Source organism: Nilaparvata lugens, chromosome 11, assembly GCF_014356525.2.
Source record: "Nilaparvata lugens isolate BPH chromosome 11, ASM1435652v1, whole genome shotgun sequence".
In the NCBI taxonomy this organism is placed as follows: domain Eukaryota; kingdom Metazoa; phylum Arthropoda; class Insecta; order Hemiptera; family Delphacidae; genus Nilaparvata; species Nilaparvata lugens.
Window position 1 is genome coordinate 37538851 of NC_052514.1, and position 24472 is coordinate 37563322.

General features: G+C 32.5%; 1 protein-coding gene across 2 annotated transcripts; it reads right to left on the minus strand.

The window, feature by feature from the left end:
* Positions 1 to 550: 550 nt before the first annotated feature.
* Positions 551 to 24093, minus strand: LOC111053390 (popeye domain-containing protein 3). Of its 2 annotated transcripts, XM_039438369.1 has the most exons (7): positions 24069 to 24093; positions 22457 to 22638; positions 17418 to 17654; positions 15560 to 15712; positions 15004 to 15154; positions 6852 to 6899; positions 558 to 2147 (listed from the first exon to the last, which is right to left on the minus strand). In XM_039438369.1, the coding sequence occupies exons 1-7, from the start codon at positions 24088 to 24090 to the stop codon at positions 1933 to 1935; spliced, it is 1008 nt and encodes a 335-aa protein (XP_039294303.1). In that variant the 5' UTR covers positions 24091 to 24093; the 3' UTR covers positions 558 to 1932. The 2 variants fall into 2 exon arrangements, with proteins under 2 accessions (XP_039294304.1, XP_039294303.1); XM_039438370.1 differs by lacking the exon at positions 6852 to 6899 and having other exon boundaries at positions 551 to 2147.
* Positions 24094 to 24472: the final 379 nt, after the last annotated feature.

Here is a 24472-nt window from a genome sequence, read left to right on the forward strand (position 1 = left end):
CGTCAGCATGTCACCTACTGACATCCTGACGGAGGGACAAGTTGTTGGGGTGACACCCAGACATCTACCCTCTCGTGACATGACTGTCGTTAAATTACCCTACCTCATTTTACGGCGTCATTTGATTCCTTTCTTCACAACTGACCATCTTAAATGAGATAACCAATGTTATATTATTCCATTAAAGATTTTTCAATAAAGGTTTCCAAATTGATATTAAGGGATTGAAGCATAAAGAGGATATTTATTCTCTTGAAAAATTGATTGAATTTGAAAAGACTGAACAGTTAAGAGGATGTCATTATCAAGTTTGAACTGTCATTATCAACTGGACAATTGAGAGGATGTAATCATTAATTGATTACACAACTCACACCTAACAGAAACTCACGCCTACACTAGACGAATAGTCTTGGAAGGGTATTCCAGTAAAACATTTAGTATTGCAATGTAACCTCTGTATTTTTTATAGAGTAAATAATATTTGAATTTGATTTGTGCACAACAGATTCGTATGGAAAGTGATAGATGAAAAGAGAACCAGTGAAAAATTCCAAGCCATCATCGATTTATTCATTTTACATTCAATTCACGTTCATAATTGAAAATAGTTGACTATTTTTCAAAATGATTCATAACTGATACAGCAACAAATGATTATTAATAAAGAATAATATATAATTGTAGTTATACAATCAAAATGTAGAATACAGTATGTATTTCAGATAAATGTATTTGCTTTTGTATTTCAAGTTGAACCATAGAGAAAAGATAGTATATAAGCTATTATAAAGAGAACCTCACTTTATATACCTCACTAAATAATAAATAATTATAAATAATAAATAATAATAATAAATAATTATAACGTGGACCTCATTATTAGCTAAATAATAAGCTGATAATAGTATCTCAAGTCACAAGGACGGGAAGGGGCCTTTTGCAGGCGAGAATGATGTTTCATTCGAGCACTGCAAAAGACATTCACGTCCAAGTAACTTACACTATTTTTTGTCATTATGATCTAAAAAAGAATAATTGAGAAACAGAAAACATTACCTGCTTGTGCTGACATTACTACATGCATTCTATAAACATAAGCTAGTTTAAAAGTTTCGAATCAGGAATTTCTTGATTGTAGTTATGAGCGCTAAAAGGCGGTTTTTGTACCAGTTTTGCTGTTCAAAATTCGGAACTAGGAAACATACTTCACTGTAAGCAAAATAAATTCATAGACAATAGATACAATGCAGGTAAAAACAACAGTCTAGAGGTTATGTAAATGATAACTTAATTCACACACTTTTTTGAGTCCAAAAAATGTATGTACTAGTATAGTATGCTGTAATGAGAATCGTATGTTTATTTGTTCTACAATCAGCTGTCTACCGGCTTGATTTCATGGATGTAAAAAAGCTGAAATTGAATGACTATGACAAAAATGAATAATTATAGCATAGACCTCTCTATAAGCTTAATAATAAGCTAATAAATGGATAATTATAACATGGAAGCTGGGGTTTCGTTTGTGCTTAAATGCCGTCGTCGACCACGACAGGGTGAGGATCTCAGATTGGGTAGATTTCAATTTGTCTACATAACCTAAAAGATTATGTTCAATTATTTATGTTTTATTGGGGCAGGTTGAACTTATACTTTTAAATGGCAATATGTTGATATTATTAGAAATGATTAATTCTTTAATAATAAAGACAAATAATGAAAAGTTATTTGATCAGCTGTTTTAGCACACTTGAAATTTGGACAATAAAAATGTCAACAATGCTTGTCGTAGTAGACTGCAGAAATTTACGCACAAACGAAAATGCGCCTTAAGCTAAATAATGAGCTATCCTTCTTAAGCTATCTTTACTCTATGGTTAGATGAGGTTGGGTTGGTGGACCTGGGTGGTGCATAAGGGCCTACATTGTTCAACTATCGACAATTTCACAGCTATGATATTTGGAGGATGTCTCGAGCCAACTGTCAATAGGAGAGCTGGACAGATTTACGAGGTCCTCATTGGAGGAGAGCTCTTGCAGCGGCGTCATCTCGACCAATCGGCCGTTAGCTAGCACTACGCCTCCGCCAATCACATCCGTTTCTTTCTTTTTCTCTTTCAAAAGTCGCTCGCGGCTGTTAGCAACTGTCAAAACAAAATTAAACAGAATTAAATCAAAATCGAACGAAATTACACCTAAATTTAACTGAATTACATCTATTGGATTATGTTGGATCTGAGATTACAATATTCTGGCTTGAACCACTACCTCCGTAAACAAAGCCATAGTGAATTCTGGTGACGTCAGCACAGGTAGGGCTCCTACACCAATAAAAGCACTAGCTGATATAGATCAGCTGAAATCAACACATTTTTATTGGTGTAGGAGCCCTACCTGTGCTGACGTCACCAGAATGCACTATGGATTTGTTTAAGGAGGTAGTGCTCATACACGTACACCCGGTTGCGCAAAATTCTGTTAAGATTTAATCCCTATTGAATGTAACAAGAATCAATCAGAGAAGCTTCCTTTTCAGGAGAACCTTCTCTGATTGGTTCTCGTGGAGTTTAATCACGATTAAAATTTGACAGGCTTCTGTGCAACCGGGCCTTGATATATGATAAATACCTGACACGTAAACGCATACAGCAATAGACAGACTTAAAGACAGACGGGGAGAAAAAACCATTTCCAAAACCAAAGTCTACATGCAGACGTGAGCAGACAGGTCTACATGCAGACGTGAGCAGACATATGCAGACAGACGGATGTCTTTTTTTATTATTTTACAAAGGCGACTTTCTAGAAGTATTTTAAGCCTAGGTGATGATGGGATGACTAATAATACAATGTCTGTGTGCGAGGCCACATTTGAACACCTAGGAAGTGATTTTTCATCAGTCTGTTCAATCCAGTTTAAAATGAAATTTAGTTTGAACTGATACTCTGCAAACGGCACTTAATATGGATCTAATCAAGTTAAAACTGAGAATCCGTTTCAACTGGCACTGAGACGAGAAATTAGGTTCTATTTCCACATTCATGGCTTGAATATATTATTCACTATAACCAAAGATTTACTTAGCCAACCCCAATGAATTCTACAAAATATGAACTAAAGAGGTGATAATACACCGTGATTCAAAAGGAATACCACAACTTTGGAAATTGATAACTCTGCAAAGAATAAACGGAGAGTGGAGCATATCTGTGATCGATTCGAGGAAGCTCTTAAGTTTTTTTTAGTTGCTTATTTAGTCCCATTGGCACTCATCTGTCCGTGCCTATTTGAATGAAAACTATCCGAGGCAATGGATCGGCCGCCAAGCAGCTCGAGAAAGAGCACTTCATCACTGGCCTCCAACAAGCCCTGACCTCACACCCTACGATTTTTTTCTATGGGGGTACGTAGAGGATAAGGTGTATCGACCGCCTCCACCAGCTAATATTGAGGAGCTCAGACAAGAAATAACAGCAGCTATACAAACTGTTACGCCCGATATGCTACTGAGGGTGTGCAACGAGTTCGAGTATCGTATTGATATCACTCGAGTGTCTGGAGGGGGTCACATTGAACATTTGTGAACTTGTTTTCCAGTGAGGAAGAACTTATTTTAATACTCTTCATTTTGATTTACAACCCAAGTTTCTATTATGTTTCCTTGATTAAATACAGATTTTCAAAGTTGTGGTATTCTTTTTGAATCACGGTGCATTTTATAGATGGACTTGAAGATAGAATACAATTTTAATGATACAATTATGCTATGGGCCATTCAATAGATTAATTTGTGCTCTGGTGTGGTTACATTGCTGGTCTACATAGAATGTAAATTCACAAAAAAACAAACAAAAAACCTTGTAATGTAGGGGGATATCGTTGTTGTGGGATTTATATAAGAACTATCAGTTCCGGTTCCTTCAAACATCTAACTATGCAGTGGAAGTTTTTCCAAAGCACAACATTTCAGAGTTCAAAATTAAAATGCAGTCAAGGATTGTAGAAATTTCCATAATATTCAAGTGCTGATAACAATATTAATATTAATGATCAATGAATGTTAATAATAGATGGAAATAAAATGGAAGTTGCATTGTTCAAATGCTAATTAATGAATAATTATTATTATTTGTGATGGTTTCTTGATCCATTCCGAGCTGCTATGTATTAACACACTTTTTTCTATGTATTAAAACAAGACAATCAGTCAAATATTAAGTAAATAATTGAAAACGTTTACTTACTGACTGAAGAACTTTCAACCGTCTAGCGATCATTTTCACACTTTTCTCGTGTACATAGAAAAAAGTGTGTTATTATTAAACGAAAATAAAATGAGCGCTGCCATCCAGAGATTGTCAGTTTGGTGTAAGAGTAAGCATTCCTGAACGGCAATTAGGAGGTACTGGGTTCGATTCCCGGGCTGACAAATGTTTTTTGTATAGTAGCGCTCATCGAATTTCCATCTAGCTGTTTACCCTGTTGTCAATATTTGCAGTAGCAGAAGTCTTCGGGGTGATTTACAGCATTTAATTGGAATTTTTGTTTAATAATAATTTGAAGTTAGTAAGATTCACTTGAAACATTCTGCATTTCTTTTGAAATACATTACCTACTCTAGAACATGGTACGCCATAGTGGAGTAGGTCAATTTCCACACAGAAAAAACTAAACAAGTAGAGGACACATTAAAAGAATTTTTTGTAACTAACTTTTGTATGTAATATTGTAATTTATCTAATATTTTGTGTAATTGATGATGTAGTTTCAGTTTTTTTGGGAAATAAACATTTATTTATTTATTTATTATTAATGCTGGCAGTGGATTCAGTTGTAATTCAATAGTTTGAGAATATTGACAAAACATAAACATAATTATTTTATTATACAATTTTTTAATATATTTGTTATACATGTTATATTTTGTATTTTATATTTATATTTTTTGAATTACAGTATCACTATATTATGCCTTACTACGTGATAAGATCATCTTCACATTATTCTATTATCTAAACAAATTCTATAAGCACTAATAGTGTTGGTGAATATTAGTGCAGTGCTCAAACTATTACACAATTACTATATTATAATAGTAATTACTATCACTAAATCAATCTCTACAAAAATGCAATATTTTCATAGCAGTGCTGCTTGAATCCAATCATGATGTACCTGAACTAGTGAGGTATTTGTTATGCATCAAAAATTGTGACTTGAAATCGTGAAATTTACAGTGAAGCCAATGAGATCTGTCTCAAGTGCCAAGGATGTTTTTGAAAAAGTTTAGTTCTCAATTTACAAAATTCTACTGAATTTCCATGAATTTATCACTAACTATTTACATTATATGAACAAAGACTATAGTGAGGTCCACGTTATAATGGCAGTGGAGAAAGATAGAAGAACAACGTTGCCGATCCTGTGTCTTGTCAATGCCTTATATAGACGGTAGCTGATACAGGTTTATTAATGTAATATTTACAGTTCATTCTCGTTTGAAATAATCAATTATATTTTATTAAGCCAGAAATTATATTTTTCAATTATATCATAATGAATTTACATAATTAAGATGATATATTTTGTTACTTAATTATTTATTCTACATTGTTCAAAGACGATCTGGCAACAGAGCAAAGCGAGATAGAGATAGCGCTATCGGCTTTGTTGAATGATAGACAAGGATAGCAATACCATTGCTAATCAAACACTGCCATTATAACGTGAACCTCACTATGGTGACTATCATTTTAGAATTTTTTTACGAAATCGGTGACGGTAACATCATTAAAATACTGTGATTGTCAAGATATTTTATATCACGAACTAAAAAATAATATTTAAAAATTAAAAATTATAAAAATACAAGTTAATAAGTTACTGAATATTTCGCAGTAATTGGAAGAGATTTGTAAAGAAGGAAAAATATTGAAACAGAGAAACTAAATATACTATCATAGAATATAATAAATTAAACAATATTAATATAATCTATACCTCTTATAAGAATATGAAAGCCTAGCTTACAATGTGGAAGCTCTATGAAGGCTTTTATTTGAGGTTTAAATACATTAGATACTAACTAGTGAAAATAACCTATAATTCACAGACTAACAGCCGGTTACTTGAGGTCGATCAAGATTTAATCGTTGATTAAAAATTAACCGGAGATCAACTCTTGATCTCCAAGCAACCGACTGAGAGTACTACCTCCGGAAACAAAGGCGTAGTGCATTCATGTGACGTCAGCACAGGTAGGGCTCCTACACCAATAAAAACACTAACTGATATAGATCAGCTGGAATCAACGAATTTTTATTGGTGTAGGAGCCCTACCTCTGCTGACGTCATACGAATGCACTACGGCTTTGTTTACGGAGGTAGTGCCCAGAATAGCCCATTGTATCATAGATTACATCCAAAAGTTAGTTTGACCATAGAGAAACAATAGCGTAAGTAGATATCCCATCGTATAGGGAGTTTATGTCGTAACTTTTACTGTTATCTCAAGCCGATAGTTCACGTAGTTCTTTCCCTTGAAGTTGTATGACACTGTTAGTCTCTCATATTGTGCCGTTCATACACTCTCACCCCAACAAAACAGTAAAAATCGACAATAATCGACAGTAATCGGCTTGAGATAACAGTAAAAGTTACGACATAAACTCCCTATACCATGGGATATCTACTTACGCTATTGTTTCTCTATGGTTTGACTAATGTATTGGAACCCCCGATCTAATGGCATAAATAGCTTGGAATAATAATAAATGATTAATGAAGGTTTATGAATTTATGATACTTATGAAGTTTTTACTCGACTCAAGGACACAATCAAAAATACCTGACTGACATACTTTTTCTGACTTCACCACTCCTGGAGTATAGTAAACTTTGCAAAAAAATAAAATGAGTCAGCACACAGTATTATGAAAAACATTATCAAACTAAACCTTAATTTATTACTTAGATTAATGTGTTTATTACAGATATTGATGTGTATTCGTTATATATTTCAGTGTATATATAAAAAATAGGTACCGTACTTAGTACGGTATTGAAAAGAGGTTCATGGTTTGTTTTTGTACTTAGATACTGAGGGTTTATTTCTATAAACCATATTTCTATAATCTATTCCTATAATCTTATTTCATAAATCATATTTCTAAAAACTTGAAAATTGGAATCAAATGACTTGGAAATCATTGATGAATATCTATCATGTGTCAATCAATTCAAGTGACGTTTATAAATACAATATCCAATTTTTCTTGCTGATGAACTCATTTAAACATGAACTATGAATTGATTAAAAGTATAAAATTAAGAAAACTGATGTAAGATTCATGTATAATGAGTATATGAGTTTATGGAATAAATTCAAATAATGATGAGATAAATGAAAAAGTTGACATTCTTGCATGTTTCAGTGTCCAAGGATAGTTATCACCCTGATTTTAAACAGGAAACTACAGTACCGGTATATATTCAATCAATTCTGGCCCTAACAATTACACATTTTTGAATTTTAATTGTTTAATCATGTAAAACAATAATAAACTAACGCATGTTTGGAAGAGTCTCTATTTTATTGTTTCAGTCATACTTTTGATTATTCATAAAATTATTTTGACAACAATGATCAGCTGATATGAACCATATTGCAAATAATGTGTTTCAGAAAACTAATAAAAAAGTGAAAAGTGAAATCTTAACCTAATTCTTTTTTGAAACTTTTATTTGTATAAATTTGGGAGGAAAGTTTTGGGCTATGCCGGTTGTCTTATCCCAATCATATTATTTATTATTATTATGATTTGTGATTGTCAATGAAATAAATAAATGAATAAATATCAGGCTGAGGTTAGACCAAACGAATAAATGCTTGTTTTGAACAAAGATTGATAAAAATCTGAATAAAGCCAGTTTAAAAACTCCAGAAAACCTATGAAAACTATGCCGTGCTACCAATTTTTCCTTAAACGGTTGGAATAGCATATAACACCTATCACACTAAGGAAAGTTGTCGGCTCCAATAAAATAGATACTTGATAAACTGTGAATGGATCTATTGCCTATGAATGAGAAATCCAGTTTTCAGAGCAAATTAACTTATAATCTTCAGATGAAAATTTTTGCAAAAACACAGAAATATAAAACGAACAATAACTTATAAGCTTAATGATTTCAAGTAACTACGAACTAAAATACTTATCTAGTTTACAGTTGAAACACAGTGGCTATTGGCTTTACTACACTAATAGCGAATTTTGCACAAAAATTTATATAAACTTCAATCTAAAACATTAATAAATTCATTTAAACAGACAATAACTCAGAGCACAAAATTATACAAGCAACAGCCAGCCATTAGTTTCAGAAGAAGGTCCAACAGGAAAAAGGACACAATTTGCCAGTCACGAAAGACAACGCCCTCTTCAATATCGATCTTTACAGACACGTCAACACAAAATTATAACTTATAAATTTAGAATTCACATTCTACATCTGTTCTCAATAAAACTTTAATTTGAAAATGTTATTTTATATTTTTATACATATATTCTATTTAAATAAACCATTTATTCTGTTATTTTGTTAACCCTGCCTCGGTGACATTATGGAACAATGCAACAAACATTTACGATAATAAATTCTCCGTCAAAAGTTTATCCGTCTATTGATAACTCTGACATTTACTATAAAGTTTCATAGATCTCGAATTGAAGATTCGATTTAAATGTGAGAAGAAAAATGTAATATTACAAATACCCCCCTCTTGACATAAAAAAAATTTTACTGTTTGAAAAATTTAAAGAAAAAATTTACATTGACCCTAATGAAAATTGTTGAAATTTAAATTCGAGAACAGTAACAATTTTTTCTAGAAAAACATTACATGTCATCCAAAAATATTGAAAATTATTATAAAAATTCATCAATAGCGTTTGTTATATGTTTCCAAACAATATCTCAAAATATAGAATATCAATATTACTTTTGATTTAGCTTTATAATTTAAAGAAAAATATCTCAACAGAAAGTTTAATATGTAAAGAATAGTTTTTTGAAATTGCACACAAATTTAATAAATAGAAAAATTTAATTTTTATTGCATAAAAAAATTTAGTATGTTGAATGAAAAATTTATTATTATTATTATTTTTTAAATGAATTGATGAATTGTTACATTTAATTTTCACATAAAATTTCAATAAATCAAAAAATGTTCATTTCTTTCACTATTGACGCTGTTGATTTTATTGATGCACATTTTGGAAAACAGTCCGTTAAGGCACTCAGTATGATTTTCAGTTTAGTGTGACTCCAGTGTGATGACGTTAGTGTTGGGCTGATCTGGATGCACGTATTGTTGGGCTGATACTTGTAGTCGACTGCTGCATACCAAACTCGATACAGGTGACATCTCTGTTAGCATTTCTTCATGTTTGTAGTAGACGGCTGCATTCCAAATTCAATACAGAGTCACATAAATTTTGTATCATATTTGTAATTATACAATGTACATTTCAGGCTTGAAATGACAATGTAATTTGTTTTTTGGAAAAGAGATAGACGCTGCATACAGGATTAATTTAGGTGAGGATTAATTTAGGTAAAGTTTGGTTTTTTGATATTTTCAGCTTTCAAGGTTTAGAGTTCTGCATACAGGAATAATTTAGGAGAGGATTTTTTTTTTTTTTTGAATCAATTCTTTCATGATACTGTGACTGTTCTTCTGAATTCAAAGTTGTGAATGTGAACATGGATGGCAGTTACCTCCAGGTAATGCAGTAGTGTTGAAGTTTGAGATACCGAGTCAGCAATAAGCATTGGCATTGCTATTGGCGTATGCTTTGGTGTCGGCTTTGGCATCGGCGTTAATATTGGCATTGGCGCAGGCATTGGCATTGGCATTGGCGCAGGCATTGACATCAGCACAGGCATCGGCGTTGATTTTGGTATCAGCATTGGCGCAGGCATTGGCGTAGCTATTTGCATTGATTTTTGTTGTTGGCATTGGCACAGATTTTGGCATTGGCGTAGCTATTGGCATTGGCGCAGGCATTGGCGTAGCTATTGGCATTGATTTTTGTTGTTGGCATTGGCGCAGATTTTGGCATTGATTTTTGTTGTTGACATCAGCATTGGCGCAGGCTTTGGCATAGTTATTGGTGTTGACATTGTTGTTGGCATCAGCGTTGGCGCAGATTTTGGCATCAGCATTGGCGCAGATTTTGGCATCAGCATTGGCGCAGATTTTGGCATCAGCATTGGCGCAGATATTGGCTTCGGCGCAGGCATCGGCGTAGATTTTGGCGTAGTTATTGGTGTTGATATTGGTGTTGACATTGGCGTAGTTATTGGTATTGACGTAGCTATTGGCATTGGCTTTTGTTGTTGGCATCAGCATTGGCGCAGGCTTTGGCATAGCTATTGGCATTGATTTTTGCATCAGCATTGGCGCAGATATTGGCTTCGGCGTAGCTATTGGCGTTGACATCAGCACAGGCATTGGCGTAGATTTTGGCGTAGTTATTGGCGTTGACATTAGCGTAGTTATTGGTATTGGCCGCAGCGTAGATTTAGGCGTAGATATTGGCGTAGTTATGTCACACTAGTTTGAAAATCACCCAAATGTTCTTAACACTCTTCATGGCGTTCACTTGTTACTGATTTCGAGATTCACATGATAACTATTTCAATGTTAATGTCTGTGCTGTACCTGTTATCTTAAAATGCTTATAAACTAAGAAGAAAAACTTGATTAGGCTATCCATACAATCTAATACACATAAAAATTATTTTAAGTATCTATGAAATTGAAATTTGTTAACATCTTATTATACAGTCAGCAATACATAAATTGTGAAATATGGACATATCAATGATAAATTTAAAAAAAATCATTCATTTTCATCTATTCACTGTTCAAATATCAACATTTTAATCCATTCTTCAAAATAGAAATATAATTTCATAACACCCTGTATCATTATCAAAATTGTAAAAAACAAACATCATAACAACACAACAAAAATTTAATTTCAATACATATTTCAATAATTTCAGACATTTGGTCTTCTATTCAATCATTTCATAATATATTTGCATTTCATTATTAATATAACATTTCATTTATAGCATGTTCATTTCACATTTATGATTTATCATTCAGGGTTTCAAAATTATTTAGTTTTAATTTTGTTCAAAAATTGTATAAAAAGCAAATTATCTAATATTGTTAATCATCGTTTGTTGGATACTACAGTTTATTTCGACTCTTCAATGTTCTAAACACAAACTACATTTCATGACAAAACTTTACTATCAAACATTAAACAAGAAACCATTCAAAACATCAATAACATTTTGCTTCAAAGGCAAACAATATTCATAAGTAATCATCATTTTGCATCTATGGCAATCAACATTATTAATCATTAATTTTTGCATCTATGGCAATCAACATTGTTAATCAACACAAAAAATATTATCTCATTACTGCCTCTCTAAGTCATAACCTCTGTTATTCCTTCTTTAGGCAATAATGGGTTTCCATCTCAAAAAACAATCACATACCAGCAAAATTCTAATCAACAAACCCCACTAAAATTCTACATACACTCCAGCATCCATTTCAAACGATAATCAATCATATCAAAATTTATAGAACAAACAGTTTTAAAATTTGAAAAAAAAATATCAATTACAAAACACTTTAGAAAAATTTTAGCCTTTAACTCATTTCAATTGATAATATAACACAACGTTTTAAATTAAATCAATTATTTTTTAAAATAATTTAAAATTTAAAGACTGTATAATAAGTATAAACATTTCAAGATTATGATACAAAGATGATCAAGATGAAATACTGGGTAAATAAGTTCCCTAAAAAATACAAACAAGAGAAAAAGAAAACTGGGTAAATAAATTCCCTAAAACAACACACACAAAATTGATACACTTCACATAAGTGATACATGATGAAAAAATATGTCACAAGCACACAATTCTTTACACTACAATGGGTAGATTTTAGAAAAGTTAAGTTTTATCAACAAATTAAAGATTAGGAAAATAAGCTACTATTTCAACTTCTAAAATTATTTCAGAAAAAATACAAATTTAAATGACTATGGACAAGATTGGTTAAGATATGCATCATAGAAGAAATTTACTGAATATTACACAAAGACAGGAAAGAATCGAAAATTGAAAAGATTAAGGGCCAAGAAAATAGGCTACAGGAAAGAAAAAAGACACAATTATGGACTCTTACCATACACTGTGTAGCGATTATGCTATTCTGAATCCCGGCATAACACAGGATTCCTAATCATTGTGTGTTGGGGAATACCCTTTCATCATGTGATTCATTGTCATCATCTTGTAAATAAGCAACTTGAAACAACCTTTGAATACTAATACATCAATGGAAACTTTGCGTTTTGTTTTCTTCAATAGCATGATTTTCTTCATGGGTTCATTTGTTTTAACAAAGCAATTTTGCTCACAAAAGTCAATCATGCTCACTTGAGAATGCATTGCATACATCTTTTCAATTCTCAGTTGAAAGTTGAACTCATCAACTTGACTCAAAGCAACATTCATTTTGTTCACATTGTTCCTAACCTCCACAGAAACCTGTCTCATGTAATCATTCATTTTGTTTACAATCTTCCTAACTTTTGATGTAGTAATCTGATCCATAGAAACATTTGATTTGTTTACTGTTTTCCTAACCTTCAATGTAGCAATAGTACTTTCTTGATAGTTGACTTTCAATGAAGACAACTCCCTACCTACTTCTTTACTCAATTCTACATTTTCACTATGGTTGACTTTTTCAACAACAGTAACTAGGCCTACATTTTCAGAAACTTGAATGAGTTGATCTTGTAACTTAACACTACTATCATCCTGCTTCAATTTGTTTTCATCTTCATGATTATCTTTCACTGTTTCATTTGCATTTTTCAATAGAAGGTTTATACTAACCTGCTCTAGTCTAATGCTAGTACATTCTTGCTTCATATCATCAAACCTAGCATTTTGATTTTTAAACATTTGGTCTAACTTAGCATTTTGCTCATCAAACTTTTGTGTTAAGAATGCTATAAGATTCAGATCATTTTTAATGTTTGCCATTTTGTAATATGCACTGATTCATTAAAACTTGATCTCTCTTGAACCGACTTCCCACTCAGCAACAAACCATTCATAACCTATCAAGATATCTATCTACTAATAATTTTTATAACCAGGGATTTCATAGGGTACCATTTGGGACATATTTATTTTGTAATTCGGTCCCACCACAGGGGTAACATTTGGAACAAATGTGGTGATTCAGTCCCACACCAGGGCGTACCATTTGCCGTGCTACCAATTTTTCCTTAAACGGTTGGAATAGCATATAACACCTATCACACTAAGGAAAGTTGTCGGCTCCAATAAAATAGATACTTGATAAACTGTGAATGGATCTATTGCCTATGAATGAGAAATCCAGTTTTCAGAGCAAATTAACTTATAATCTTCAGATGAAAATTTTTGCAAAAACACAGAAATATAAAACGAACAATAACTTATAAGCTTAATGATTTCAAGTAACTACGAACTAAAATACTTATCTAGTTTACAGTTGAAACACAGTGGCTATTGGCTTTACTACACTAATAGCGAATTTTGCACAAAAATTTATATAAACTTCAATCTAAAACATTAATAAATTCATTTAAACAGACAATAACTCAGAGCACAAAATTATACAAGCAACAGCCAGCCATTAGTTTCAGAAGAAGGTCCAACAGGAAAAAGGACACAATTTGCCAGTCACGAAAGACAACGCCCTCTTCAATATCGATCTTTACAGACACGTCAACACAAAATTATAACTTATAAATTTAGAATTCACATTCTACATCTGTTCTCAATAAAACTTTAATTTGAAAATGTTATTTTATATTTTTATACATATATTCTATTTAAATAAACCATTTATTCTGTTATTTTGTTAACCCTGCCTCGGTGACATTATGGAACAATGCAACAAACATTTACGATAATAAATTCTCCGTCAAAAAGTTTATCCGTCTATTGATAACTCTGACATTTACTATAAAGTTTCATAGATCTCGAATTGAAGATTCGATTTAAATGTGAGAAGAAAAATGTAATATTACAACTATCATTGGATAGTTTTGGAGACATAATTTATCATGCTTTTCATATAGTTGTCTCTATGTGTTTCATGCTTCAGAATTCGTGATCTAGTTGAATGCAATTCTATACAAGAGTTCTTAGATTCCGATATGATTATTGATGTTTGATTCCATGATTGCTTAAAGCTTTTCTTTCTTGTTTCAACCATTTTGACAGGGCCTTGTTTGTACTGTTGTTTGTATAGTGATGAATATTTGAATTCTTCTGGGTTTACTTTAGATGTAGTTATGTTTATGTGTTTATATATGTATATCGTATATACTTTTAATTACATTAACTTATAACCTTCTGACTTGTATAATGTGTAGTATTAGTTTTGACTTTGTCTATTGCCAATGTTGCTTAATGACAATAAAAATTTATTTATTTATTTAATAAATAAATTCGTTTGGTCTGAACCCCATCCGTATATGATGAAAGATTTCATATTAAATAGGTAGTCATGTAATAACTGCTTATAACACATGTAAACAATGTCTACTAATCATTAAATGGATAAATTGATCAGATTTGATATTAATTTTTATATTAATAATACCATTATAATAACAGCTTATAACACATGTAAACAATGTCTACTAATCATTAAATGGATAAATTAATCAGATTTTATATTACTTTTTATATTAATAATACCATTATTATGAAGTAATTGAGTTTATATTTCATATGAGTAAATGAGTTTATGGATAAATTAATCAGATTTGATATTACTTTTTATATTAATAATACCATTATTATAAAGTAAGTGAGTTTATATTTACCTGACTCAGGCGAATTGGGACAGTTGCTAGATAACATAGCATTATGTCTCTTAAGAGCTTTCAAGGAAGCATTTTTGCGTTCTGAAGAGGAAAGTGAAGATGTGATACTGGGAAGCCTTATATCTAGATGTATGCCTTTCTCGGTTACAATCTGTTAGGAAAAAAAACAAGTGAAATTATTATTTGAAACTATTTGTTTATTAATTATCATGACTTTTATTGCTGGAAAGATCCTTTCGGATGTTATGCATCACCGTAATATCAAATGTCACGTTCTTCGTACAATCAATTTCATGAATGTTATATTGGGTTGAAGTTTCATCACATGAAATTTACACCTACACCTCCACGTTCTGATAATTTATTTTCAAAAATCAATTCATTCTAACAGGAATTTCATCACTTGGAATTTTCACTTACACCGCCTCGTTCTGATTATTTATTTTCAAAAATCAATTCATTCTAACAGGAATTTCATCACTTGGAATTTTTACTTACACCTCCACGTTCTGATTATTTATTTTCAAAAATCAATTCATTCTAACAGGAATAATACCTTATTGTTCATGGCATATAGTTTGGTTGTGATGTCACGAGCAACTAAAGTTGATACCACAGTTGCCAAATAGGTCTCCTTCACAAATAGATACTCGAGAGCAGTCCGTTGCCAGTACACGTATCTGCAACTAGTTGCCGCAACTATTGAAACCTGCAACCACAATATTAATATTACACACAATCAACTGAAAGTTGCTGCAACTTTCGACACACTATCAAGGGAAAGTTGCCACAACTATTGACACCTGCAACCAAAATTGCATAGCCTACAATTAACGGATTGTTGCCGCGACTATTGACACACTGTTATCAGAAAGTTGCTGCAACTATTGACACCTGCAACCACAATTGCACATAGTCAACTAAAAGTTGCTGCAATTATCGACACCTGCTATCACAATTACACACAATCAATTGAAAGTTGATACAACTGTTGACATACTATAAACGAAAAGTCGCCGCAACTATTGACACCTGCAACCAAAATTGCATAGCCTACAATTAACGGATAGTTGCCGCGACTATTGACACACTGTTATCAGAAAGTTGTTGCAACTATTGACACCTGCAACCACAATACACACAACCAACTGGAATTTACTACAACTATTGACATGCTATAAACGGAAAGTTGCTGCAACTATTGAAACCTGCAGCCACAATTGCACACAATGAACGGAAAGTTGCTGCAACTATTGACACCTGAAACCACAATTCCACACAATTAACGGAAAGTTGCCGCAACTATTGACACGCCGCAACTATTGACACACAGTCAACGAAAATTTGCTGCAACTATTGACACCTGCAACCACAATTGCACATAGTCAACTAAAAGTTGCTGCAATTATCGACACCTGCTATCACAATAATTACACATAAACAATTAAAAGTTGCTACAACTGTTGACATACTATAAACGGAAAGTTGCCGCAACTATTGACACCTATCAACGGAAAGTTGCAGCAACTATTGACACCTGTAACCACATACGAAGATATCCCATGGTTTATGTTCCAAATTTTAAGCCAGTTTTTGTAAAATGAAACCAATTACTGTCGACTACAGTAGTCGACAGTAATTGGTTTCATTTTCATTCAATAGACAGTAACTGTCTATTAGGTTGATGAGGCCTGTTTTGGCATAAAGCTGTAAGCCTCTATATGTTGTAATTTTTCTATTGATGATGTAAATTATTAGTGTTTTGTTGGGGTGAGAGTGTAAGAATGGCACAGTATGAGAGACTACCAGCGTCACATACCTTCACGAAAAAGAGCTACTAGGACTATTGGCTTGAGTTGACAGTGGAACATAAAAGCCCTGTACTATGGAATATAATATTCTTATGTCTAATATAACATTCTTAAATATTCTATTTTTCCTCTATGATACTGCCCACATACAAACCCGTTTCTGACAAACCTTCAAACCCAACTTGAAATCGTTTCCGACAACCCTTCAAACCGACTTTAAACTCGTTTCCGATAACCCTTCAAACCCACCTTCAACCTGTTTCCGACAACCCTTCAAACTCAACTTGAACTTGTGAATGAATGTGTCATCCAGTTCAAACCAAAGAGAAAGTGCTCAACCCAGTTCCGACAACCCTTCAAACCCACCTTGAACCCGTTTCCGATAACCCTTCAAACTCACCTTGAACTTGTCATTGAATCTGCCATCCAGTTCAAACCACAGAGAAAGTACTCAACCCGTTTTCGACAACCCTTCAAACCCACCTTAAACCTGTTTCCGACAACCCTTCCATCTCACCTTGAACTTTTCATTTAATCTGTCATCCAGTTCAAACCACAGAGAAAGTACTACTCAACCCGTTTCCGACAACCCTTCAAACCCACCTTGAACTTGTCGTCCATGTTGGCCCTGCTCTCGAACTCAGGCGAGTCGAGGAACTCGCAGGGCAGGATGGGATGCAGGAATTGCTGGTCTGACAACACATTCACTTTCCCAGTCAGCAGAAGACCCAGACGGTCGGTGCGTGTCAGATTCTGCATGGCATACGCCTCGCCCGCGTGCAGAGACATTATCTGCGCAAAGTCTGTCGCTACCAGCTTCTTGAACTGCATACGGGTCACCTAAAACATTAAATTTAATTATTATTAAACGATAATCCTCATTAAATGCTGTAAATCATCCTGAAGATTTCTGCTACTGCTTATACATTTGAATAAATGCAATTTATAATTTATTTACATTTGTGGATTAAATTTAATCTCAAATTTCTACTTATTTATTACATAAATTACAAATTTATTACTTAAGATTTAATTTAATTTCATGTTTTATTAACACATTATTTAAAGTTGAGGTGGAATGTCACTTCATAAGTACAACCTTAGAGAAAAGATAGCATAAAAAGATATCACATGGTATGGGACGTTTATGTTGCAAATTTCACTGTTAACTCAAGCTGATACTCCTAGAAGTTCTTTTTTGAAGCTATATGACGCTGGTAGTCTCTCATACTGTGCCGTTTCTACACTCTCACCCCAACAAAAAAGTAAGTCGAAATTAATCGGCTTGAGTTAGAAAACAATCGGCTTGAAATCTGGAACATAAGGACTTATACCATGGGATATCTTCTCATGCTATCTTTCCTCTGTAGTATTACATGATTAAAATGACTTCAACGCTTGTTAGTAGTTTAAGGTACAACTCTTGAAGTATGGTTTACATTATTAGTCAAGTTCACTTGAATTTGAGATTTTTCTTGAACGTTAGAGTTGAATGGTCGATTTTGAAAACTTGAAGTAAAGATTAATCGAATTCAAGTTTTCATAACTTCAAAAGTATATAACTATCAAGTAAAAAACCTCATCAATCTCAAAGTTTTCTTCTCACTTTTCATGTTTTTCTTGCATCATACTTTTCTATTTAGTTTCATTAATACATTCTACATTGACAGGCAACTATTTTTATCTCATTTTCCCATTTGTAGGTTGATTTTAGCTTCAAAATTCAAGTTGAATCCAGAAGTCAAACATGCTTAACATCTACTTGAATCAACAATCCACGGAGTCACTTGGAGAAAGCTCCGTTTGGTAGGGATTTTATTGTTTTCAAAATTTAGAATCTCGAATTGAATAAATTGAAAATTGATTTACTGGCAGAAATATAAAATTACAACATCTTAGAAAATACATAATAAAAGCAATACAAATTTTACAACATGAGTAAATACTATTACAAAATAAAATGCAATGCCAATTGAGTATTTGCATCTCGAGGTACTAAACTTGTTTGAGATGGTGATATAAAATTGATTACAAAACTATAGCGCTAAAATGTAGTTACTGAGGCCGACAGTCGCATATGAAGTGACACATATTACATAACAGTATCGATGATTTATCATTTTTAGCTTCGAAGTATGTTGTACAATATTATTATATACAAGTCTACATGAGAATTCTAAAAAAAGTATCTATATTCTCACATTCCATTACAAATCTCTTGACATCTCTCAAAAACCTTGATCTTATCACTGCCTTATCTCCAAGGGCAGCATTCTTTTCAACTATTGAATTAAAATTGATTGTTAATAGAGATGGAAGTACTGTAAGCCTATATCCATCCTCGATTAATTCAGAATCTTCATGTAAAATTGCAAGTTAATCAGTTCATATAAGAGATAATGCGTCAAACGAGTATTTCTATCCCGTACATGTATAAGGGGTACTCCAATTCCTTCCTTCATGATATTATAAATTATTATATCACAAAAAACATGATAGTCATTTGTATTTTCAATTGTATTTGCGTATGAATAAATGAATGAATAAATAGTAAGAGTCCTGTGAAAATACGATCCAGTACACAATATTCACTTGTGGACCCCAGAAAAATGAGAACACTTTAAAAATAATCCTAATTTTCAGCGCAATAATAGAAACGTTTCTTCTTCTTCTCTAAGTGCCTATCTGTTCTGGATGTTGGCTATCAGCATGGCTATCTTGATTTTGTTGGTTGCGATTCGGAAGATTTCTACTGATGTTTTACCGAACCACTTCCTCAGATTTGCCAACCAAGATATTCTTCTTCGACCCGGTTTTCTCTTGCTGTTTATCTTGCCTTGAAGGATCTCTTGGAGTAGCCCGTACCTTTCTGTGTTCCTCAGAAACGTACGAAACGTATAGAAACGTTTACAGTTTGAAAATTAGAAAAAGGGTTAAACGTTATTCTCCTCAACCTTCTAAAAGAAGAATAAAGGTGGGTTCCCACATATTAATAACCGAGTCCGTGCTTCAGTGAAAATATTCTTCCCATGATTTCTAATGGGACCATTCCCATTCAGCCCGGCCTAACGAGTATGAATACGCCCCTTAGAACTCATGGGGAAAGTATTTTCACTGAACCGGATACGGACACTGTATCCAGGTAGGAAACCAGGTTCAAGAATTCAAATACTTACATGTTGACTAATGATGAGAGTCTATGCTCTACGGTATCCATAGCCAGCTTCTGCAAGTGTGAATTGTGCAATGACTATTTTCTCTCTCCAATGATTCTTTTGTTGTTTCAATGATGACTCTTGGTCATTTCCAACAAGACTAATCGACGACTCAAAATCATTATAAAACAATACATAAAACAAAACAAAATCATTATAAAACAATACATAAAACAAAACAAAATCATTATAAAACAATACATAAAACAAAACAAAATCATTATAAAACAATACATAAACAACAAAATAATGTGAAAAACTCAAAAAGAATAGAGCTTGAAACAAGGAGCACACTTGAAAGTGAAAAAAATGAAAATGGAAAATATAAATTAAAACAAGAAACAAAGACAAAAAAGAAACTGTAAAGACCATTAGACCACATAATGACTCTCTTGGGACCGAATCACCCACTCCATCTTCATGACATATCACCGCACAAAGAAAACCTTAGCAAACAAGCCCAATAGTACGCTATAGTGAGGTCCACGTTATAATGGCAGTATTTGATTAGCAATGGTATCGCTAACCTTGTCTATCATTCAACAAAGCGGATAGCGCTATCTCTTTCTCGCTTAGCTCTGCAGCCGGATCGTCTTTCAACTATGTAGAATTAATAATTAACTAACAAAATATTTCATCTCAATTATTGAAAAATATAATTTTTTGCTTGATAAAATATAATTGATTATTTTAAACGAGAATGAAGAGTTGATATTACATCAATGAACCTGTATCAGCTATCATCTATAGAAAGCATTGACAAGACAGAGGATCGGCAACGTTGTTCTTCTATCTTTCTCCACTTCCATTTTAACGTGGACCTCACTATAGTCTTGTAGATAGAGGAAGCACGGAATAAGGAAATGAGTGTTCTTTACTCCGTGGAGGAAGCAACTAGAAAACGACCATCTAAATAATACGTGTAACCAGGTTGCACAAAAGCCATTCAATTTAAATCATGATTAAATGCCACGAGAACCAATCAGAGAAGACTTCTTTTCAAAAGGGATCATTATTATTCATTTTATATGTTAACGATTTACCACAAATAATAACAAGTGGTAAGGTTTTGATGTATGCTGACGACACATCCTACATTTGTAGTGCAAAGGATGCAGAAAAATTAGAATTAGATACTTTTATCAATGTACATTCCATAGCCCAATTCCTCAGTCAACATAACCTCAAAGTGAACGAAACTAAAACGCAGTTCTTGCAGTTCAAACATAGAAATAATTATAGAGATCTTGAAGAGATAAACGTTCAAATAAATGGAGTGAATGTTGAACAACCTCTGTCTGTGAAATTTCTAGGTGTCTTGCTGGACCAGAACTTGTCTTGGGATAACTATATTGATCATTTGTGCTGTAAAATATCATCTGGAGTGTTTGCACTCAGGCAGATTTCAAGATTAAGTGCTGGGAACACTATCTTAACATGTACAGTATATCATGCCCTCATAATGTCACATATTCGGTATGCAATATTGGTTTGGGGGGGCTCCAGTCTCAAAAATTTAGATAGAATCTTTAGAATGCAAAAGAGAGCTGTGAGAGCGATTAAAGGTCTTAAGCCATTAGAGTCCTGCAGAGAGTATTTTAAAGATCTAGGACTACTAACTGTGCCTGCACTGTACATTTTCGAAGTGATCATGTATATAAGAGATAAAAAAATTATAAGAAACTGTGACATACATAATTATGACACTAGAAATAATAGTAAATTTTCTGCACAATACCATAGGACAGCTCAGTATGAAAATAAGCCTTCTTATATGGGTATGAAATTTATGAGTAAACTGCCGTCAGCTTTGAGAGAAAATGAGAATAAGGATATTTTCAAAAAACTATTGAGAAAATATTTAGCAAACGGGGTTTACTACAGTATTCAATAATTTATGGATGGAGAATGAGGCTTTTGGGAGGATTAAATTGCAATGTACATTGTGGAAGTGGAATGTGATGTATATAATATATGTTTATATGTATTCCTTTATTTTTTTGACAAATAGTCCTTGATGATTTCCTATACTCTTTTAAGAGTCTCCAGGGAGAAAATTTAATCAAATCAAATCAAATAAAACCTTCTCGGATTGGTTCTTGTGACATTAAATCATAGTCAAAGTTTTGTGCAACCGGGCCCATCTATTGAAAACTTTCACATTACTATCTAAATCTATCTATTACATGTACAGTAGATAGTGTGTTGGCAGCTTCAATCTGCATTTTCCAAACTTTCATAAATCCGACCCAGACTTGAAAAAACATTTTTATTTATACTTGTTTATTTAAACATTGATACATATATCATTCTCAACTATGAATGACTGGGAAAGGAACAACTGGCTTAAAACCCAAAACTTAGAAGAAACATTTTCAAAAACGGAAAATTGTAATATTTAAAACTTGATTTACGCAATTTCCTCACCTTGAAAGGACGGAAAAGTGTGTGATAGACTTCCTCAAGTTCAGGATCGAATTTGACTGGTCTCATCTGATAGATGACATAGACCAATTGGAAGACGTTTAGGAATGTGAAGCACAAATTCCAGACGAAAACGTCAGGCGCACAGACGATAGTCCACGCCCATACTGAGAACATCATGAAACCTGCAAACAATCAATCAATATCAATCAATCAATCAATCAATATTAACATCATGTTTATATGATGTACTTATTGTATGAATCAATAAAGAAACAATCAATATCATTTATTTATCAATACAGTTATTACAGCAATGATTTATAATAAGAGATATCATAATCTGAAAGAGGAAAACTAAGCTAAGCTTGTGCTATTCCTCTTTCAAATTTTTATGGTAATGGAGTCCAAAAGGTTATGTGTATGTCACGCACTTCTCATTTTAATCCGAGAATACTCCTTCAGAATAATTGACAAGTGATAATTTTGAATTTAGTAATTTTGTTGTTGTTGTTATATAATTTATAGGTGAAATATATACCAAATGTTTCAAAGAGAATGACCCAATTTGAAACAGTTATATTTATTTTTAAATTGTGCACACAAACCAATTTTACATTAACCTTCCGGCAGTCGCGCTGTTGTAAAAAGTACAACAGTGTCAGTTTTTTGCTGCACAAAACTATTGTATGGGATGGTGTCAGAGAATGAATCACCTATGCATTCCAAAACTTTCCCTTCATCACTCCACTAAGTTGCAGTATCAACCGAGCAATGGTTCAGTCTTTAGGTGCTATTTAGTCGCGACAATGCATAAGTCGCACTGTGCATAAGATAGGAAAAACTGTATACGGAGACTGTATTCGAACCAATAACTCAGAATGCTTGCTTGATATCCTTGGCTTTGCTTGATATCCTTATTGCCTTTGCCATAGGCTTATTGGGCTATGAAATGGTAATCATCCAAATGTTCATAGGTGTGAAATAATCCAAGAAGATGGAATAGTAACTATATAATTAATTAATATGTTTTGACAGTAAACAGGGTACATAACACTTGGAAAATTTGATGTTGTAAAAAATACAACACGCGACTGCTTGTGTGATTGAGTAGTGCCCGACTACCGGAAGATTAAATTACTCACAGAAGTAACGAGTCTATGATGATGTATTATAAGTGTTCTATGTGCCCTCCTTTTGAGGCTCGGACGACATCTAGGCGGTAGCCAAATTCACCCCAGACTGTTCGCAAGATGTCATCTCGGACTGTAGCTACTGCATCAGTTACCCTGGTTTTTAGCTCAAGAATATCGAGTGCTAAGGGAGGAACATAAACACGATCTTTAACGTTGTTCCTCCCAAAATATTTGAATCACTTTCTCAAAATATTCTGAATCGCAAAGCTGTCTTCCTATCTTTCTCCACTGCCATTATAACTTGGACCTCGACACAGTCTAAAATTTAAAAATATTACCCTCTGTAGAAGGCAGTGACAAGGCAGAGAATCAGCACCGCTGTTTTCCTATTTTTCTCCACTGCCATGATAACGTGGACCTCACTATGATAATTTTTAGATCAAATCAGATTTGATGATAGTTTTTGAGAAATGTCTTACCTAAAATAAGCACGGAATGCATGAAAAGTATTATTATTATTATTATTATTATTATTATTATTATTATTATTATTATTATTATTATTATTATTATTATTATTATTATTATTATTATTATTATTATTATTATTATTATTATTATTATTATTATTATTATTATTATTATTATTATTATTATTATTATTATTATTATTATTATTATTATTATTATTATTATTATTATTATTATTATTATTATTATTATTATTATTATTATTATTATTATTATTATTATTATTATTATTATTATTATTATTATTATTATTATTATTATTATTATTATTATTATTATTATTATTATTATTATTATTATTATTATTATTATTATTATTATTATTATTATTATTATTATTATTATTATTATT

Excerpts from the sequence above, each read along its gene's own strand:
- LOC111053390 (XM_039438369.1), bottom strand. The coding sequence starts at position 24,090 with ATGCATTCCGTGCTTATTTTAG. Across the intron at positions 22,639-24,068 it reads GCATTCCGTGCTTATTTTAG|GTTTCATGATGTTCTCAGTA; the intron begins GTAAGACATTTC and ends GATTGTTTGCAG. Across the intron at positions 15,713-17,417 it reads ACATGGACGACAAGTTCAAG|GTTTCAATAGTTGCGGCAAC; the intron begins GTGGGTTTGAAG and ends TTGTGGTTGCAG.